We start from the raw sequence: 20,067 nt of genomic DNA on the forward strand, positions 1-20,067 counted from the left end.
GGAGAAGTTCAACAAGATCCACTCATCCAAGCGCAATTGCATGGAGAGAACTTTCGGTGTCTGGAGGATGATGTCCAAATTCTCCTCAAAAGTCCAGCATAATGAATTGAAACCCAGAAGATGATTGTTGTTGCTACTATGGCATTGAAAATTATGTCTGCGCACATGACATAGAGGATGTCCATTTTGCTCGATGTGACAGGGACCCGAATTATGTGCCAACAATTTTGGAATGGTACAAGCGGTACATAGTCCCCGCAGGTGCACCCGATTTCATCCACTAGCGAGGCCAGTGGCCTTGATATGACTGAAATTGGGGATCAACTAGTTACAACCATCACTCTAGGTTGGTGATGTTCAGTGCATGTTAGGGATAAATGGTTGTGACATGGATGATATTTTGATTTGCAAACACACTCGTTCATTTGTGATCTAAATTGTCTTCTGTGTATTCAAATTCTATAAAAAATGCATACATATTGTTCCCTCCTTTCCTAAATATAGTCATTTTAGAGATTCCAATATAGACTGCATACGAAGTAAAATGAATGAATCTATACACTAAAATATGTCTATATACATCCTTATGTAGTCTACATTAAAATCTCTCAACATGTTTATATTTAGGAATGGAGGGGTTACTACATAAATTTCCAACAAACACAGCAGCGGCATCAGGAGTCACCTTGACTTACGCCCAAGGCCCTCCTGGCTAGACGAATTGTCCGCAACCTCTCCCAACGTCGCGGGAAGTGCAACCAACTGGACGATAGCCCCCGCGACATACTATTCAACAAGATCAAAGCTCATGCCCGTTGTGTCCCAGGCAGCTGCGGTGTTAGAGGCCTCTCCTGGTGGAGAAACCACAAATTGCTTGATGATCGTAGTCATCACATTGGTGACCATGTCCGGAACTTTGGCTTGATGCTTCTCGCCTATTCTTCTTTCTCCAAATCCGCCGGTGCCGACATTCCTTCAAAATTTAGAGAATGGCGCACGGGCCCAGAGGCTCCAAGGAACCTCTGAAGCTCCTCTCTTTCTAGTTCTAGATAGGCGGGGCCTTGATGTCGAAGGAAAAGACGGCTGCACGCTGCTCCTTAGGAATGCTGCAAAACTTTTCTATGGTGTGTCCCAGTAGACCATAACAAAAACAAAAATTTGGGAGATTTTCATGTTTTACATTGTACTCTAACAAATATATGATCCTTTATAGATCACTAAAGGGAGTGTAGTGAACTAGTGATCTAAACGATTTTACATTTGTTTACAGTCGGAGTACTTCAGAACACTAGAAGAAAGCCCGTGCGTTTCAACGGGGCCACATTAACTTTAAGTGTTCAATATTAATCATGTTAATATTACATTTAATATTCTCATACATATCAAGTGACACTGGCGACCTTTTTTACCATCAAAACCTCACACACATATACTCTCTGTACCTCTTCCTCACTCTCTCTCCTCCTCTCCCTCTCTCTCTCTCTCTAACACACACACATATCCATCTTATTGGGTATGGGACCATAATCCATCTATTTCACACACACGCTAGTGCATAATAATATGGATTATGTGTATTATATTTGCCACCACAACTGAGGGAATTTATTTCATGTAAATTGGCCAGCCACAGCTCCATGACAAACAATACATCTAAATTCTCAGCGTTATTTTTATGTAATATGCATTATCTTTATACTATTTCTTGTCCGCGATTAAACTATTACTTGAACTTGCTACCACCAAATGATCTCTCTCTCTCTCTCTCTCTCTCTCTCTCTCTCTCTCTCTCTCTCTCTCTCTCTCTCTCTCTCTCTCTCAGACACACACACACTCACACACACACTCTCTGATATTATAGGACCAAAAACTTTTACCAATTACCATACTGTAGAACACCACACTCCTCACTGCATCGATGGGCATTGGGTGGTGTCTCTTGGTCACCTGGCATCCTCTAATTCCGCGCCACCATCTCGATTATCTCCCTTGGCACCGAATTGTACATGCCCTCCTTCTCCTCCTTCCCTGTGCTTCACAACACCCGAGCTGACCGCGAATCAAATCTGGACTGCTGGTACGGGCGCCCATGAGCTAATACAAAGATTCTCAATCAGACAAGACAAGAATGTAAAAAAGAGCACATACCTTGATGCGGAAACTGCTGCCGCCTACCAAGTGAAGACCAGCAGGTGCGTTGCTCCGCTGTGGACCTGTGTTGGCTTGAGTCCATGTCCGCCGTTGGGCCGCTGCTCGCATTCGTCCCACCCATCGCCCAAGCCGGCGTTAGGACCAAACTCAATAGCCTTGCCCGCCTTAATGGTTCCACACCACGAGATCGAATCAAGCATCCACTAGTAGAAAAAGGACCTTATGTGAGACACATTAGTCCATTAGTACCGGTTCAAACGGTTATGCATTAGTGCCGGTTCTTGTTGAATCTTTAGTACCGGTTCGTGCCACGAACCGGTACTAAAGGGGTGGTGGCAGGCTGGCGTCAGGCCAGGGCCCCATGAGCCCCTTTAGTCCCGGTTTGTGGCACAAACCGGTACTAAAGGGCCAACCTTTAGTACCGGTTCGTTCCACGAACCGGCACTAAAGGGGTCTAACCTATAGTCCCGGTTGGAGACACAAACCGGGACTATAGGGCAATTTTCAAACTTGAAAAAATCATAACTAAATCATCCTAATTCAGAAAAATACATATAATATATCAAAATTTGCAGAACAAAAAGATTGATCCGCTAAATCATCCTCGTGTGGGATTGTTTATGTTTTGGCCACGACGGTGGTTGTTGTGTCTTTGGTAGACACGGGGCCACCTAGGACTAGCCCGATGGGGAGTGAGTCGGAGTGGCCGGGAGAGTGTCATGGCAATGGAGGGGTTTCGTCGGAATGCCGTTGGTCCACCCGAATGGGAGTGCAAGTCCATGGGTTCCGTGGTGTGGGTACAGTGCGCTACCTCTGCAGAGTGTATTAATCTATCGATAGCCGAGTCCACGGTTACGGACACGCTCGAAAGTAGGTCACACCATGGGTCAACGTTTAATAAATTTTGCACACTAAGTTATGAACTTTGCACTGTTGATGATGACAGAAAGGTCATCTTGTTGTTTTAGACCAAGTGTTGGTCGTGGTTGTGATCGCCGGAAGGATCACCGTTTAAGACCAAATAATTCAGAAAATTGAAAATCGAAAAAAAATCAAAAAAATTTCCCAAAATTTTCAAAAAATAATTTAAAAAAAAACCTTTAGTACCGGTTGGTAACACCAACCGGTACTAAAGGTCCCCCATACCACGGCGCGAGCTCACGCCACGTGGTGGGCCTTTAGTGGCGGTTCGTGCCGAACCGGTACTAAAGGGGGGAGGCCTTTAGTCTCCACTCTTTAGTGCCGGTTGCAGAACCGACACTAAAGGCCCTTATGAACCGGTATTAAAGCTCCGTTTTCTACTAGTGATCATAGAGTTCGGGGAGGAGTAACATTTCCACCGTCAGCTCCTCGCTGATGTATCAACATATAGTGCGGGGAGGACACGGAACGTAAATACTTGGGGTTTAGCGCTGGTGGCGGGAACGACCGACACGGCCTCCTTGCGCCGCTCCTTGCTGCCCGCCCTGATCTGGGGATCCTAGCGCCCTGCCCTAGGGTTACTCGCTGGCGGCGGCTGCGGCGGCGTTTCCCTCAAGAAAAAAAGCACGTCTCATGTCTGGCTCGTGCAGGAATCCATCACCAAGTAGGATCAGTAGTTCCGTCCCGAATCGGTTATGTTGCAAGTCCTAGCTAGGGAAATACCTAATGGTTCCTGGTTGTATATGCACCCTATATGGGATTTTTTTTAAATATTTTTGAAAAAAGTCAAAATAGGTAAGAACTATTTTGACAAAACACTTGACTTACTTTTGCACTGGTATATACACTTTCACAAAAAAACAAAAATTGACATCACAACAAGAAAGACAAAATTTATTTGCTATTATAGGTCACTATTCACACTATTTTAGCTAAAAATTTGTCTTTTTCGAAAAGAAGTCAAAGGGATATTTTTTTGTGTGGATTTTTTCTCACGGGTACAGCAAAAGGTCAAGTTTATTTCAAAAATATTTTCAGGAATTTTTGACTTTTTGTTGAATTACTAATTTTTTCCCATATAGGGTGTATATGTCCCCATAGACCACAAATCCTCCTCCATCCTAGTTATAGCTATATATACGTATTACCCTGCACCCCTATAAATAGTACACCCAGAGACCAATAGAAAGATCAGCGGGCACGAGGCATGCCCGTGTGTATCAATTGCTTGCGCGTATCCGTGTTGCTTCTAGTAGATCGATACTACATCAACCATGGTTAGTCAGCTACGTCCAATCTATTCAAGTGTTTTCGTCTGCGTACGTGTTTTTCTGGTATATACTGTTGGGGAACGTAGCAGAAATTCAAAATTTTCCTACGTGTCACCAAGATCTATCTATGGAGAGACTAGCAACGAGGGAAGGAGAGTGCATCTACATACCCTTGTAGATCGCTAAGCGGAAGCGTTCAAGTGAACGGGGTTGATGGAGTCGTACTCGTCGTGATTCAGATCACCGATGATCCTAGTGCCGAACGGACGGCACCTCCGCGTTCAACACACGTACAGCTCGACGATGTCTCCCACACCTTGATCCAGCAAGGAGAGAGGGAGAGGTTGAGGAAGACTCCATCCAGCAGCAGCACAACGGCGTGGTGGTGATGGAGGAGCGTGGCAATCCTGCAGGGCTTCGCCAAGCACCTACGGGAGAGGAGGAGGTGTCACGGGAGGGAGGGAGGCGCCAAGGGCTCGGGTATGGATGCCCTCCCTCCCCTCCACTATATATAGGGGCAGGGGAGAGGGGGGAGGCGCAGCCTTGCCCCTTCCTCCAAGGAAGGGGTGCGGCTAAGAGGGGGGGAGGAGTCCATCCTCCCCAAGGCACCTCGGAGGTGCCTTCCCCCTTTAGGACTCTCCCCTTTTTCCTATATCTTGGCGCATGGGCCTCTAGGGGCTGGTGCACTTGGCCCATGTAGGCCAAGGCGCACCCCCTACAGCCCATGTGGCCCCCCGGGGCAGGTGGCCCCACCCGGTGGGCCCCCGGGACCCTTCCGGTGGTCCCGGTACAATACCGATGACCCCGAAACTTGTCCCGATGGCCGAAACAGGACTTCCTATATATAAATCTTTACCTCCGGACCATTCCGGAACTCCTCGTGACGTCCGGGATCTCATCCGGGACTCCTATCAACATTCGGTAACCACATACAAACTTCCTTTATAACCCTAGCGTCATCGAACCTTAAGTGTGTAAACCCTACGGGTTCGGGAGACATGTAGTCATGACCGAGATGTTCTCCGGTCAATAACCAACAGCGGGATCTGGATACCCATGTTGGCTCCCACATGTTCCACGATGATCTCATCGGATGAACCACGATGTCAAGGACTCAATCAATCCCGTATACAATTCCCTTTGTCTAGCGGTATGGTACTTGCCCGAGATTCGATCGTCGGTATACCAATACCTTGTTCAATCTCGTTACCGGCAAGTCTCTTTACTCGTTCCGTAACACATCATCCCGTGATCAACCCCTTGGTCACATTGTGCACATTATGATGATGTCCTACCGAGTGGGCCCAGAGATACCTCTCCGTTTACACGGAGTGACAAAATCCCAATCTCGATTCGTGCCAACCCAACAGACACTTTCAGAGATACCCATAGTGTACCTTTATAGCCACCCAGTTACGTTGTGACGTTTGGCACACCCAAAGCACTCCTACGGTATCCGGGAGTTGCACAATCTCATGGTCTAAGGAAATGATACTTGACATTAGAAAAGCTTTAGCATACGAACTACATGATCTTGTGCTAGGCTTAGGATTGGGTCTTGTCCATCACATCATTCTCCTAATGATGCGATCCCGTTATCAACGACATCCAATGTCCATGGTCAGGAAACCATAACCATCTATTGATTAACGAGCTAGTCAACTAGAGGCTTACTAGGGACATGGTGTTGTCTATGTATCCACACATGTATCGGAGTTTCCTATCAATACAATTCTAGCATGGATAATAAACGATTATCATGAACAAGGAAATATAATAATAATCAATTTATTATTGCCTCTAGGGCATATTTCCAACAGTCTCCCACTTGCACTAGAGTCAATAATCTAGTTCACATCGATATGTGATTAACACTCACAGGTCACATCCCCATGTGACTAACACCCAAAGAATTTACTAGAGTCAATAATCTAGTTCACATTTACCATGTGATTAACACTCGATGAGTTTTGGGTTTGATCATGTTATGCTTGTGAGAGAGGTTATAGTCAACGGGTCTGAACCTTTCAGATCCGTGTGTGCTTTACAAATCTCTATGTCATCTCCTAGATGCAGCTACCACGTTCTATTTGGAGCTATTCCAAATAACTGTTCTACTTGGAGCTATTCTAAATTGTTGCTCCATTATACGTATCCGGTATCTCTACTCAGAGCTATCCGGATAGGTGTTAAGCTTGCATCGTCGTAACTCTTTACGTCGAACTCTTTATCACCTCCATAACCGAGAAAATTCCTTAGTCCACTAGTTACTAAGGATAACTTTGACCGCTGTCCTATGATCCATTCATGGATCACTCTTGTACCCCTTGACTGACTCATGGCAAGGCACACTTTCGGTGCGGTACACAGCATAGCATACTGTAGAGCCTACGTCTAAAGCATAGGGGACGACCTTCGTCCTTTCTCTCTTTTCTGCCATGGTCGAGCTTTAAGTCTTAACTTCGTACCTTACAACTCAGGCAAGAACTCCTTTTTTGACTGATCCATCTTGAACACCTTCAAGATCACGTCAAGGCATGTGCTCATTTGAAAGTACTATTAAGCGTTTTGATCTATCCTTATAGATCTTGATGCTCAAAGTTCAAGTAGCTTAATCCAGGTTTTCCATTGAAAACACTTTCCAAATAACCCTATATGCTTTCCAGAAATTCTACGTCATTTCTGATCATTAATATGTCAACAACATATACTCATCAGAAATTCTATAGTGCTCCCACTCACTTCTTTGGAAATACAAGTTTCTCATAAACTTTGTATACACCCAAAATCTTTGATCATCATCAAAGCATACATTCCAACTCCGAGATGCTCACTCCAGTCCTCAGAAGGATTGCTGGAGCTTTGCATACTTATTAGCATATTTCAGGATAGACAAAACCTTCCGGTTGTATCACATACAACCTTTCCTCAAGAATCGTCGAGGAAACAATGTTTTGACATCCTATCTGCAAGATTTCATAAATAATGCAGTAATTGCTAATATAATTCCAACAGACTCTTAGCATCGCTACGAGTGAGAAAATCTCATCGTAGTCAACTCCTTGAACTTGTCGGAAAACATCTTAACGACAAGTCGAGCTTTCTTAATGGTGACATTTACCATCATTGTCCGTCTTCCTTTTGAAATCCATCTGTACTCATTAGCCTTACGACCATCGAGCCGTTCTGCCAAAGTCTACACTTTGTTTTCATACATGGATCCTCTCTCGGATTTTATGGCCTCAAGCCATTTATCAGAATCCGGGCCCACCATCGCTTCTCCATAGCTCGTAGGTTCATTGTTGTCTAGCAACATGACCTTCAAGACAGGATTATGTACCACTCTGAAGTAGTACGCATCCTTGTCATCCTACGAGGTTTGGGAGTGACTTGATCCGAAGTTTCATGATCAATATCATAAGCTTCCACTTCAATTGGTGTAGGGGCCACAGGAACAACTCCCTGTGCCCTGTCACACACTAGTTGAAGAGACGGTTCAATAACCTCATCAAGTCTCCACCATCCTCCCACTCAATTCTTTCGAGAGAAACTTTTCCTCGAGAAAGGACCCGATTCTAGAAACAATCCATATTGCTTTCGGATCTGAATTAGGAGGTATACCCAACTGTTTTGGGTTTCCTATGAAGATGCATTTTATCCGCTTTGGGTTCGAGCTTATCAACCTGAAACTTTTTCATATAAGCGTCGCAGCCCCAAACTTTTAAGAAACGACAACTTAGGTTTCTCTAAACCATAATTCATACGGTGTCATCTCATCGGAATTACGTGGTGCCCTATTTAAAGTGAATGTGGTTGTCTCTAATGCCTAACCCATGAACGATAGTGGTAATTCGATAAGAGACATCATGGTATGCATCATATCCAATAGGGTGCAGTTATGATGTTCGGACACACCATCACACTATGGTGTTCCAGGCGGTATTAATTGCGAAACAATTTCCACAATGTCTTAATTGTGTGCCAAAACTCGTAACTCAGATATTCATCTCCATGATCATATCATAGACATTTTATCCTCTTGTCACAATGATCTTCTACTTCACTCTGAAATTACTTGAACCATTCAATAATTCAGACTTGTGTTTCATCAAGTAAATATTCTCAACATCTACTCGAATCATCTGTGAAGTAAGAACATAACGATATTCACTGCATGCCTCAGCACTCATTGGACTGCACACATCAAAATGTGTTACTTCCAACAAGTTGCTATCTTGTTCCATCTTACTGAAAACGAGGCTTTTCAGTCATCTTGCCCATGTGGTATGATTTGCATGTCCCAAGTGATTCAAAATCAAGTGAGTCAAAACGGTCCATTTGCATGGAGTTTCTTCATGCATATACACCAATAGACATGGTTCGCATGTCTCAAACTTTTCAAAAAAAACGAGTGAGCCCAAAGATCCATCAATATGGAGCTTCTTCATGCGTTTTATACCGATATGACTTACGTGGCAGTGCCACAAGTAGGTGGTACTATCATTACTATCTTTTGGCATGAACATGTGTATCACTACGATCGAGATTTAATAAACCATTCATTTTAGGTGTAAGACCATTGAAGGTATTATTCAAATAAACAGAGTAACCATTATTCTCCTTAAATGAATAACCGTATTGCGATAGACGTAATCCAATCATGTCTATGCTCAACGCAAACACCAAATAACAATTATTTAGGTTTAACACCAATCTCTTTGGTAGAGGGAGCGTGCGATGCTTGATCATATCAAGCTTGGAAAAACTTCCAACACATATCGTCAGCTCACCTTTAGCTAGTCTCCGTTTATTCCGTAGCCTTTTGTTTCGAGTTACTAACACTTAGCAACCGAACCGGTATCTAATACCCTGGTGCTACTAGGAGTACTAGCAAAGTACAAATTAACACAATGTATATCCAATATACTTCTATCGACCTTGCCAGCCTTCTTATCTACCAAGTATCTAGGGTAATTCTGCTCTAGTGGTTGTTCCCCTTATTATAGAAGCACTTAGTCTCGGGTTTGGGTTTTACCTTGGGTTTCTTCACTAGAGCAGCAGCTGATTTGCCGTTTCATGAAGTATCCCTTCTTGCCCTTGCCCTTCTTGAAACTAGTGGTTTCACCAACCATCAACAATTGATACTCCTTCTTGATTTCTACTTTCGCGGTGTCAAACATCGCGAATACCTCAAGGATCATCATATCTATCCCTGATATGTTATAGTTCATCACGAAGCTCTAACAGCATGGTGGCAATGACTTTGGAGAACCATCACTGTCTTATCTGGAAGATCAACTCCCACTCGATTCAAATGATTGTTGTACTCAGACAATCTGAGCACAAGCTCAACAATTGAGCTTTTCTCCTTAGTTTGCAGGTTAAGAAAGTCATCGGAGGTCTTATACCTCTTGACATGGGCACGAGCCTGAAATCCCAATTTCAGCCCTCAAAACATCTCATATGTTTCGCAATGTTTCAAAAACGTCTTTGGTGCCTCAACTCTAAACCGTTTAACTGAACTATCACGTAGTTATCAAAACGTGTATGTCAGATGTTCGCAACAACCACAGACAACGTTCGAGGTTCAGCACACTGAGCGGTGCATTAAGGACATAAGCCTTCTATGAAGCAATGAGGACAATCCTCAGTTTACGGACCTAGTCCGCATAATTGCTACTATCAACTTTCAACTAATTTTTCTCTAGGAACATATCTAAACAGTAGAACTATAGCGTGAGCTACGACATAATTTGCAAAAACCTTTTGACTATGTTCAGGATAATTAAGTTCATCTTATGAACTCCCACTCAGATAGACATCCCTCTAGTCATCTAAGTGATTACATGATCCGAGTCAAACTAGGCCGTGTCCAATCATCACGTGAGACAGATTAGTCATCATCGGTGAACATCTTCATGTTGATCGTATCTTCTATACGACTCATGTTCGACCTTTCGGTCTCCGTGTTCCGAGGCCATGTCTGTACATGCTAGGCTCGTCAAGTTAACCCTAAGTGTTTCGCGTGTGTAAATCTGTCTTACACCCGTTGTATGTGAACGTTAGAATCTAACACCCGATCATCACGTGGTGCTTCGAAACACGAACTGTCGCAACGGTGCACAGTTAGGGGAGAACACTTCTTGAAATTGTTGTAAGGGATCATCTTATTTACTACCGTCGTTCTAAGCAAATAAGATGTATAAACATGATAAACATCACATGCAATCAAATAGTGACATGATATGGCCATCATCACTTTGCTCCTTTTGATCTCCATCTTCGGGGCTCCATGATCATCATCGTCACCGGCATGACACCATGATCTCCATCATCATGATCGCCATCATCGTGTCTTCATGAAGTTGCCTCGCCAACTATTACTTCTACTACTATGGCTAACGGTTAGCAATAAAGTAAAGTAATTACATGACGTTTAAGTTGACACGCAGGTCACAAATAAATAAAGACAACTCCTATGGCTCCTGTCGGTTGTCATACTCATCGACATGCAAGTCGTGATTCCTATTACAAGAACATGATCAATCTCATACATCACATATATCATTCATCACATCCTTTTTGGCCATATCACATCACATAGCATACCCTACAAAAATAAGTTAGACGTCCTCTAATTGTTGTTTGCATGTTTTACGTGGCTGCTATGGGTTTCTAGCAAGAACGTTTCTTACCTACGCATGAACCACAACGTGATATGCCAATTGCTATTTACCCTTCATAAGGACCCTTTTCATCGAATCCGATCCGACTAAAGTGGGAGAGACAGACACCCGCCAGCCACCTTATGCAACTAGTGCATGTTTGTCGGTGGAACCGGTCTCACGTAAGCGTACGTGTAAGGTTGGTCCAGGCCGCTTCATCCCACGATGCCGCCGAATCAAGATAAGACTAGTAACGGCAAGCATATTGAACAATATCGACGCCCACAACTACTTTGTGTTCTACTCGTGCAAAGAATCTATGCAATAGACCTAGCACATGATGCCACTGTTGGGGAACGTAGCAGAAATTCAAAATTTTCCTACGTGTCACCAAGATCTATCTATGGAGAGACTAGCAACGAGGGAAGGAGAGTGCATCTACATACCCTTGTAGATCGCTAAGCGGAAGCGTTCAAGTGAACGGGGTTGATGGAGTCGTACTCGTCGTGATTCAGATCACCGATGATCCTAGTGCCGAACGGACGGCACCTCCGCGTTCAACACACGTACAGCTCGACGATGTCTCCCACGCCTTGATCCAGCAAGGAGAGAGGGAGAGGTTGAGGAAGACTCCATCCAGCAGCAGCACAACGGCGTGGTGGTGATGGAGGAGCGTGGCAATCCTGCAGGGCTTCGCCAAGCACCTACGGGAGAGGAGGAGGTGTCACGGGAGGGAGGGAGGCGCCAAGGGCTCAGGTATGGATGCCCTCCCTCCCCTCCACTATATATAGGGGCAGGGGAGAGGGGGGAGGCGCAGCCTTTCCCCTTCCTCCAAGGAAGGGGTGCGGCTAAGAGGGGGGGAGGAGTCCATCCTCCCCAAGGCACCTCGGAGGTGCCTTCCCCCTTTAGGACTCCCCTTTTTCCTATATCTTGGCGCATGGGCCTCTAGGGGCTGGTGCCCTTGGCCCATGTAGGCCAAGGCGCACCCCCTACAGCCCATGTGGCCCCCCGGGGCAGGTGGCCCCACCCGGTGGGCCCCCGGGACCCTTCCGGTGGTCCCGGTACAATACCGATGACCCCGAAACTTGTCCCGATGGCCGAAACAGGACTTCCTATATATAAATCTTTACCTCCGGACCATTCCGGAACTCCTCGTGACGTCCGGGATCTCATCCGGGACTCTGAACAACATTCGGTAACCACATACAAACTTCCTTTATAACCCTAGCGTCATCGAACCTTAAGTGTGTAGACCCTACGGGTTCGGGAGACATGTAGTCATGACCGAGATGTTCTCCGGTCAATAACCAACAGCGGGATCTGGATACCCATGTTGGCTCCCACATGTTCCACGATGATCTCATCGGATGAACCACGATGTCAAGGACTCAATCGATCCCGTATACAATTCCCTTTGTCTAGCGGTATTTTACTTGCCCGAGATTCGATCGTCGGTATACCGATACCTTGTTCAATCTCGTTACCGGCAAGTCTCTTTACTCGTTCCGTAACACATCATCCCGTGATCAACTCCTTGATCACATTGTGCACATTATGATGATGTCCTACCGAGTGGGCCCAGAGATACCTCTCCGTTTACACGGAGTGACAAATCCCAGTCTCGATTCGTGCCAACCCAACAGACACTTTCGGAGATACCCGTAGTGCACCTTTATAGTCACCCAGTTACGTTGTGACGTTTGGCACACCCAAAGCACTCCTACGGTATCCGGGAGTTGCACAATCTCATGGTCTAAGGAAATGATACTTGACATTAGAAAAGCTTTAGCATACGAACTACATGATCTTGTGCTAGGCTTAGGATTGGGTCTTGTCCATCACATCATTCTCCTAATGATGTGATCCTGTTATCAACGACATCCAATGTCCATGGTCAGGAAACCGTAACCATCTATTGATCAACGAGCTAGTCAACTAGAGGCTTACTAGGGACATGGTGTTGTCTATGTATCCACACATGTATCTGAGTTTCCTATCAATACAATTCTAGCATGGATAATAAACGATTATCATGAACAAGGAAATATAATAATAATCAATTTATTATTGCCTCTAGGGCATATTTCCAACACGGGGCAGGTGGCCCCACCCGGTGGGCCCCCGGGACCCTTCCGGTGGTCCCGGTACAATACCGATGACCCCGAAACTTGTCCCGATGGCCGAAACAGGACTTCCTATATATAAATCTTTACCTCCGGACCATTCCGGAACTCCTCGTGACGTCCGGGATCTCATCCGGGACTCCGAACAACATTCGGTAACCACATACAAACTTCCTTTATAACCCTAGCGTCATCGAACCTTAAGTGTGTAGACCCTACGGGTTCGGGAGACATGTAGTCATGACCGAGATGTTCTCCGGTCAATAACCAACAGCGGGATCTGGATACCCATGTTGGCTCCCACATGTTCCACGATGATCTCATCGGATGAACCACGATGTCAAGGACTCAATCAATCCCGTATACAATTCCCTTTGTCTAGCGGTATGGTACTTGCCCGAGATTCGATCGTCGGTATACCGATACCTTGTTCAATCTCGTTACCGGCAAGTCTCTTTACTCGTTCCGTAACACATCATCCCGTGATCAACCCCTTGGTCACATTGTGCACATTATGATGATGTCCTACCGAGTGGGCCCAGAGATACCTCTTCGTTTACACGGAGTGATAAAATCCCAATCTCGATTCGTGCCAACCCAACAGACACTTTCAGAGATACCCGTAGTGTACCTTTATAGCCACCCAGTTACGTTGTGACGTTTGGCACACCCAAAGCACTCCTACGGTATCCGGGAGTTGCACAATCTCATGGTCTAAGGAAATGATACTTGACATTAGAAAAGCTTTAGCATACGAACTACATGATCTTGTGCTAGGCTTAGGATTGGGTCTTGTCCATCACATCATTCTCCTAATGATGCGATCCCGTTATCAACAACATCCAATGTCCATGGTCAGGAAACCATAACCATCTATTGATTAACGAGCTAGTCAACTAGAGGCTTACTAGGGACATGGTGTTGTTTATGTATCCACACATGTATCTGAGTTTCCTATCAATACAATTCTAGCATGGATAATAAATGATTATCATGAACAAGGAAATATAATAATAATCAATTTATTATTGCCTCTAGGGCATATTTCCAACATATACTTCAGAATTCACTAATTCAGTCAGTCGAGGGCTGGATGTCTAAGCAAAGAAGGCAGGGCAAGGAGGATGAGGCCAACTACTACCACGACCGCAGCGGCAACAAGGAGAAGAGCCTCTATCTGGTTCTAGACGACTGGCACAAGGGCTTCACCATCCGCAAGATCGATGCCGAGAGTCCCGACCTCAGCGCCTCCCCTGTCCTCCGGCTAGTGTCACCTGAGCGTGGCCGTGCCATGAAGTTCGCAGCCCTGGGCGGCTACATCATCGCCACGAGCAACATACATGCCGGAACCCTCTTCTACGACACTGACACCGCCGGACTGGCCGTCGGCCCTCCCGTTCCAGACACACTGCTTTGTGGCTCCAAGACCTTCCTGACCTCCGGCGCCCGTGACACGCTGTTCGCGTTCGCCTTCCACTTCATGGAGCGGCCTGTGTCCTTTGAGGCAATGGCGAAGCCGCCGCCGACGGAAGACAACGACCTGCTGCCCACCGACTGGTCCTGGAGAAGCATGCCGATGCCCCTCACCAAGGACGAGATGATCTTCTCCTATGCGCTGCACCCGGACGGGCGCACCATATTCGTGTCCTCGTGGAGCAGGGTGGTCTGCGGCACGTACTCCGTCAACACCAGGAGCTGCAAGTGGAGGCGCCATGGGGAGTGGATGCTGCCTTTCAGAGGCCGAGGCTACTTTGACGCCGAGCTAGACGCATGGGTCGGGCTGCACGAGGATGACTACGTCTGCTCCTGCCAGGTTGCCTCCCGCAGCGACGGCACCACGCAGCAGCCGGAGTGGAAGATGGCCGACGAGCGTAGGATGTGGATCCCGTGGCATCAGCTGGAGTTTCGCCTGCGTCGGATGTGACGGCGCGGGCGGAGTATCGAGGAGTCGCCGGCGTCGGCCAGGGCCTGGGGCACAGAGGAGTCCTCCTAGTCAAGGAGATCGGAGAGAAGAAGATGATGGCAGCGCGAGGACACATGAGGGCAAGAGTCGAGAGGATCGGCCGTCCAGGCTCGTGAGGAGGGCAGCGGGCGGAGTATCGAGGAGTCGCCAGCGTCGGCCAGGGCCTGGGGCACAGAGGAGTCCTCCTAGTCAAGGAGATCGGAGAGAAGAAGATGATGGCGGCGCGAGGACACATGAGGGTAGGCGTCGAGAGGATCGGCCATCCAGGCTCGTGAGGAGGGCAGCGATGGGAGGAACGCGTTAATGGTACCGTGTACAAAAATCCCATCAAAGCAAGTAAAATATACCATCGATGCTTAATTGATTCTAATTTAATTTTTATAGGCATTTTCGGATTTGTAGGGCATGTGCCCACGATCCTCGCATGCCGTATCTTTTTTTGACGTGTATGATTCATGTAAGGAAATATCCCATCAATATAAGGAAATATCCCATCAATGCTTGATTGATTGTGATTAAATTTTTTATATGATAACTAATCCGATGGGTTTATGTGGGCGGTGAAGCGAAAAGGCAGGTGGGAGGAGAGACGAAAAATAACCGGTCAAAAAAAATGAATTGATTGTTGCCTTGTACGTTTGGTTTTGGTATTTGAAGATTGATTACCATCCGTTAGTTGGGTTACCAAAGAATAAATCAATCATCATATGTGAATTCATTGTGTTACCAAATAAATGTTGGGTTTGTCCGGCCAGTAGGAGGGGGGCGAATAGAAAACCGACGAAAAAAATCGACGAAATTGGAAGGTGGGAGGGAGGACGGAAAAAAATCCAGCGAAAAATAACCGACGAATTATTCACCAACTGCTTCATTAGAAGTAGAGATTGATACTTTCGGTTGGGATAGCACCGATGTATCACTTGATGAGACGATGTATAGGCATGTCAACACGCATGCGGAGGTGTTTGTCAACGATCAGCTTGTTCTTGTGGGCGACGACGACGACTGTATCCACCTTCTTTCCCAACTCCCAGCCCATCTCGTCAGTCTTGAGGTCGTATGGGGGCCTTGAATTTCCGCCCACACACGGATGCAGTCGAGTCGGACGTCACTTGCATTGCCCGTATCATCGAATGGCGTGAAAATGACTCCATCGTTGTGGACTTGTGATAGTGCCACGGCCCAGCCCTCAGCAAATGCAGCCTATCACCCTCCAAGACAAAGTGGAGGATGAACATGCCGTCTACGCTTGCCAGCCGCTGGACCGTCACCTCGCCACGGATACGCTACCGCTTCACGTACGATGGCTTGAGGGTCAGCCGGATACGGTGAAAGAAGTCGACTATGACCAGGGCATCTTCCTCATCCGGGGACGCGAAAGCAACCGCCTTGCCGGCCCGCTGCAGAGGGGCCATGACGCGTTTGGTTGGAACAGGTAATGCATTGGATGCTGAAATCGCTTTCTAATAATAAAACACGGATTGATTTTTTGGGTTCATCGTCACAATACGCTTTCTTTCTGTGAATTTGTGCTTTCAGTTTGAATTTAAAACATATACGCGAGATGGTACTAATTTCTTCATGTGAATTTACGCTTTCAGTTTAAATTTAAAACACTAGCACACATGCCCGTGCGTTGCAACGGGAAAGAAAATTGATTTGTCCACCAAAACACCCATCAACGCAACACGGTGGGGCAGGGAAGCACATGTCGAGGTATAAAAGAAAGGGAAAAGTATATTTTTCGTCCCTCAATTCTTTCAAAAGTATGAAAATGGTCCCCCAACTCCGAAACCAGCAAATCTCAGTCCCTTAACTTTTCAAACCGGATAACTTTAGTCCCTTGTGTCGGTTGGGTGGTTTCGTGGCATGGTTTTAGTTGGCATTTTATCAAACACCTGTTGCGCGCCTGCCATATTTTCGAACCGTGGCGTCAAGGGTCCCACAGCAGGTCTACGATGTGCCCTTTGATGATGCCGAGGCCACGCCCAGCACCCTGCCCGGCGTCATAGTGCCTCCGATGAGTGGATTTGCCCAGCAGGCCTAGAAGGAAGAGCTGGGCATGGCGGAGACCTCCATGGCGGCCGCTCCTGCCCTTCTCTACCAAGCGCTGCTCCCTGTCCTACCTGTGCGGTCGCCGGTCGCTGTCCGTGGCCTCCTGGCCTGACCGCTCACACGATTGACCGTACGGTGTCGCCGCCTAGTCGTTGTCCAACAGGTGAGTGTCGTTGCCGGACCAGCGAGAGAGAAAGAGATCGAACGAGGAAGGAAGACGAACAAGAGAGACGAGTAGATTTTGGTGCTGCCGTAACTGCACAGTGTTTTCCATTTACTTTCCTTCTCTTATCTGTTTACAACTGACTCGTCTACCCTCCTGGTCTGGCCGCTATGATCCGCGTTGATCGCGCCTTCCCACGATTGCGTCCACAGCGAGAGCCAAAAAAACTACCAGGAGGGAGAAAACAGAAACGAAAGAAACGGGAGGGCTCGCTACGTGCGCCTCCCCTGGCTACGTGCATGCTTGGGTCACATCCAACCCAGCTGCCTTGTTTATTTTAAACGGAAAATTAAACTAACCTATCCGACGTGAGCTTACAGCAGGGCTAACATTTCTCCCCCCTAATCTCAACGTCCTTTGCCGATCTCCTTGACTCCAAGTCTCTGACGCTGCTTGATGAACTTCACACGCCCAAGTGCTTTTGTCAATGCATCGGCCACCTGGTCTTCAGATCCCACATGATCAAGCTGCACCTCTCCATGTTCAACACAGTCTCGGATGAAATGGAACTTGACATCGATATGTTTGCTTCGATCATGATGGACGGGATTCTTCGCGAGTGCTATTGCAGATTTATTGTCAATCAACAGCCTGAATGCACTAGCTTTTTCTCCCTTCATTTCAGCGAGCAGACGATTCACCCATAGGCCCTGGCAAGTAGCAGACGCCGCAGCCACATATTCTGCCTCACAGGAGCTGATTGCCACAATCTTTTGCTTTTGGGAAGCCCATGTAATAGGATTGCTATCAAGGAAGAAAATCTGACCAGATGTGCTCTTACGATCCTCAACGTCGCCGGCGTGGTCACTGTCACTATAGCCCAACAGCTCACTTTTCCCTGAACCACGGCCATAGCAGCACCCATAGCTCAAAGTACTGCGCACGTACCTAAGTATCTGCTTCACGGCTGTCCAGTGAGTGACTGTAGGCCTTTCCATGTATCTGCTCACTAGTCCAACTGCATGAGTGATGTCCGGTCTTGAGTGCACCAGGTACCTTAGGCTACCAATTATGCTGCGGTACAGAGAAGGGTCGACAGCTTTTGCATCGTCATTCTTCCTCAGTTTGAGTCGGCACTCCATGGGTGTCTGACATCCATGGCACCCTTCCATTCCAGCAGCTTCAAGAATTTTCTCTGCATAGCTCCTCTGACACAGGGTTATAGAATCATTGGATTGAGTTGCCTCGATGCCGAGATAGTAGCTCAGGAGACCGAGATCGCTCATTTTGAACAGCTCTTGCATTTGATTCTTGAACTCGCCGATGGAAGTCTTGCTGGTGCCGGTGATGATGAGGTCGTCTACATACACACCCACTAGCAAAAATGAGTGTGCATCACCGCGGCGGTACACGGCATGCTCCAGTGGGCTGCGCGTGAACCCCAACATGCTCATGGTCTCGTCCAGCTTCGCATACCAGGCCCTCGGAGCTTACCGCAGCCCGTAGAGCGCCTCCCGAAGCCGCAGAACCTGCTGCTCCTTGCCGACGGTGACGTACCCCGGCGGCTGCGCCACGTACACTTCCTCGGCGAGCTCACCATTGAGAAAGGCAGATTTTACATCCATATGGTGCACCTCCCAGCCAGAGTGCGCGGCGAGCGCGAGAAGCAGCCGCACGGTCTCCATCCGTGCCACTGGCGCAAAAACTTCCTCGAAGTCCACGCCTTCATGCTGAACATAGCCTTTCGCCACCAAGCGGGCCTTGTACTTGACGATGTTGCCATCGGGATCGCGCTTGACGCGGTACACCCACTTCAAGCCAATGGCTTTGTGGCCGGCCGGCAAGTGGGCGAGCTCCCAGGTGCTGTTCTCGCCTATGGAGTCCATCTCCGCATCCATTGCCGCCTTCCAGGCCCCATCGCTCAACGCCTCAGTGATGTCGCGCGGCTCCTCTGCCGTGAGCAAGCACTGGTCGGGCTCCTCCCATACAGCCTCATGTTCTGTCTCGTCGAGAACATCGGAGAGGCGCCGGTACCGTATAGGTCCAGAGTCAACGTCGCGCCCATCATCATGCGTGGGCGGCGTGGCCCAACGCATCTCCCTCTCTGCAGCCGGCGTGCAAGGCTCGGTCTGCGACGTGTCGGGCGCCGGTGCGGCCAGCGTGTCGGCAGAGTTCAGCGGCGACCCCAATGGTGGCGTAGAGGGTGGTGGTGCCGCGCTCCTCGGTGTAGGCGTAGGCGAGCAGCCCGTGTCCAGCTCGTGCACACCATGGTCATTTGCATAGACCACGGTAAACGTCGTCGGCGCGGGCGCCGTGACTGCACCCTGTGTATTCCAAGTCCATGGCCTGCTCTCCTCAAATAAAACATCACGTGTGACTTGTACCTTTTGTGTAGCCGGATTGTATACATGATAGCCTTTGGTTCCTTCCTCGTAGCCAACGAAGATCATTGGGGTTGATCAATCTGAGAGCTTTGTCACTCCAGGGCTAAGCTTGTTGACATGTGCCACACACCCAAACACACGCAGGTGCAACACACTTGGCTTGTGGCCGTGCCAAGTCTCATACGGCGTCACCCCGTCCAAGCTGTGTGTGGGAGCTCTGTTTAGCAGGTACACTGCAGTCTTCATTGCTTCAGCCCAGAAATACGACGGCATGGCCATGCTTTTGAGCAGGCAACGCGCCATCTCGACGACAGTCTGATTCCGGCGTTCAACCACTCTGTTTTGCTGAGGGGAGTACGGGGTGGTCGTGT

General features: G+C 47.6%; 1 protein-coding gene across 1 annotated transcript; it reads left to right on the forward strand.

Moving 5' to 3' along the window:
* Positions 1–14,224: 14,224 nt before the first annotated feature.
* On the forward strand, positions 14,225–15,112 carry LOC119367234. Its single transcript, XM_037632807.1, has one exon. It carries the CDS (start codon positions 14,225–14,227, stop codon positions 15,053–15,055), a length of 831 nt encoding a protein of 276 aa, XP_037488704.1. The 3' UTR covers positions 15,056–15,112.
* The last annotated feature ends 4,955 nt before the right edge of the window (positions 15,113–20,067 follow it).

This window comes from Triticum dicoccoides, chromosome 2B, assembly GCF_002162155.2.
Source record: "Triticum dicoccoides isolate Atlit2015 ecotype Zavitan chromosome 2B, WEW_v2.0, whole genome shotgun sequence".
In the NCBI taxonomy this organism is placed as follows: Eukaryota; Viridiplantae; Streptophyta; class Magnoliopsida; order Poales; family Poaceae; genus Triticum; species Triticum dicoccoides.

Coding starts and splice junctions, on each gene's coding strand:
- LOC119367234 (XM_037632807.1), top strand. CDS start 14,225: ATGTCTAAGCAAAGAAGGCAGGGCAAGGAGGATGAGGCCAACTACTAC.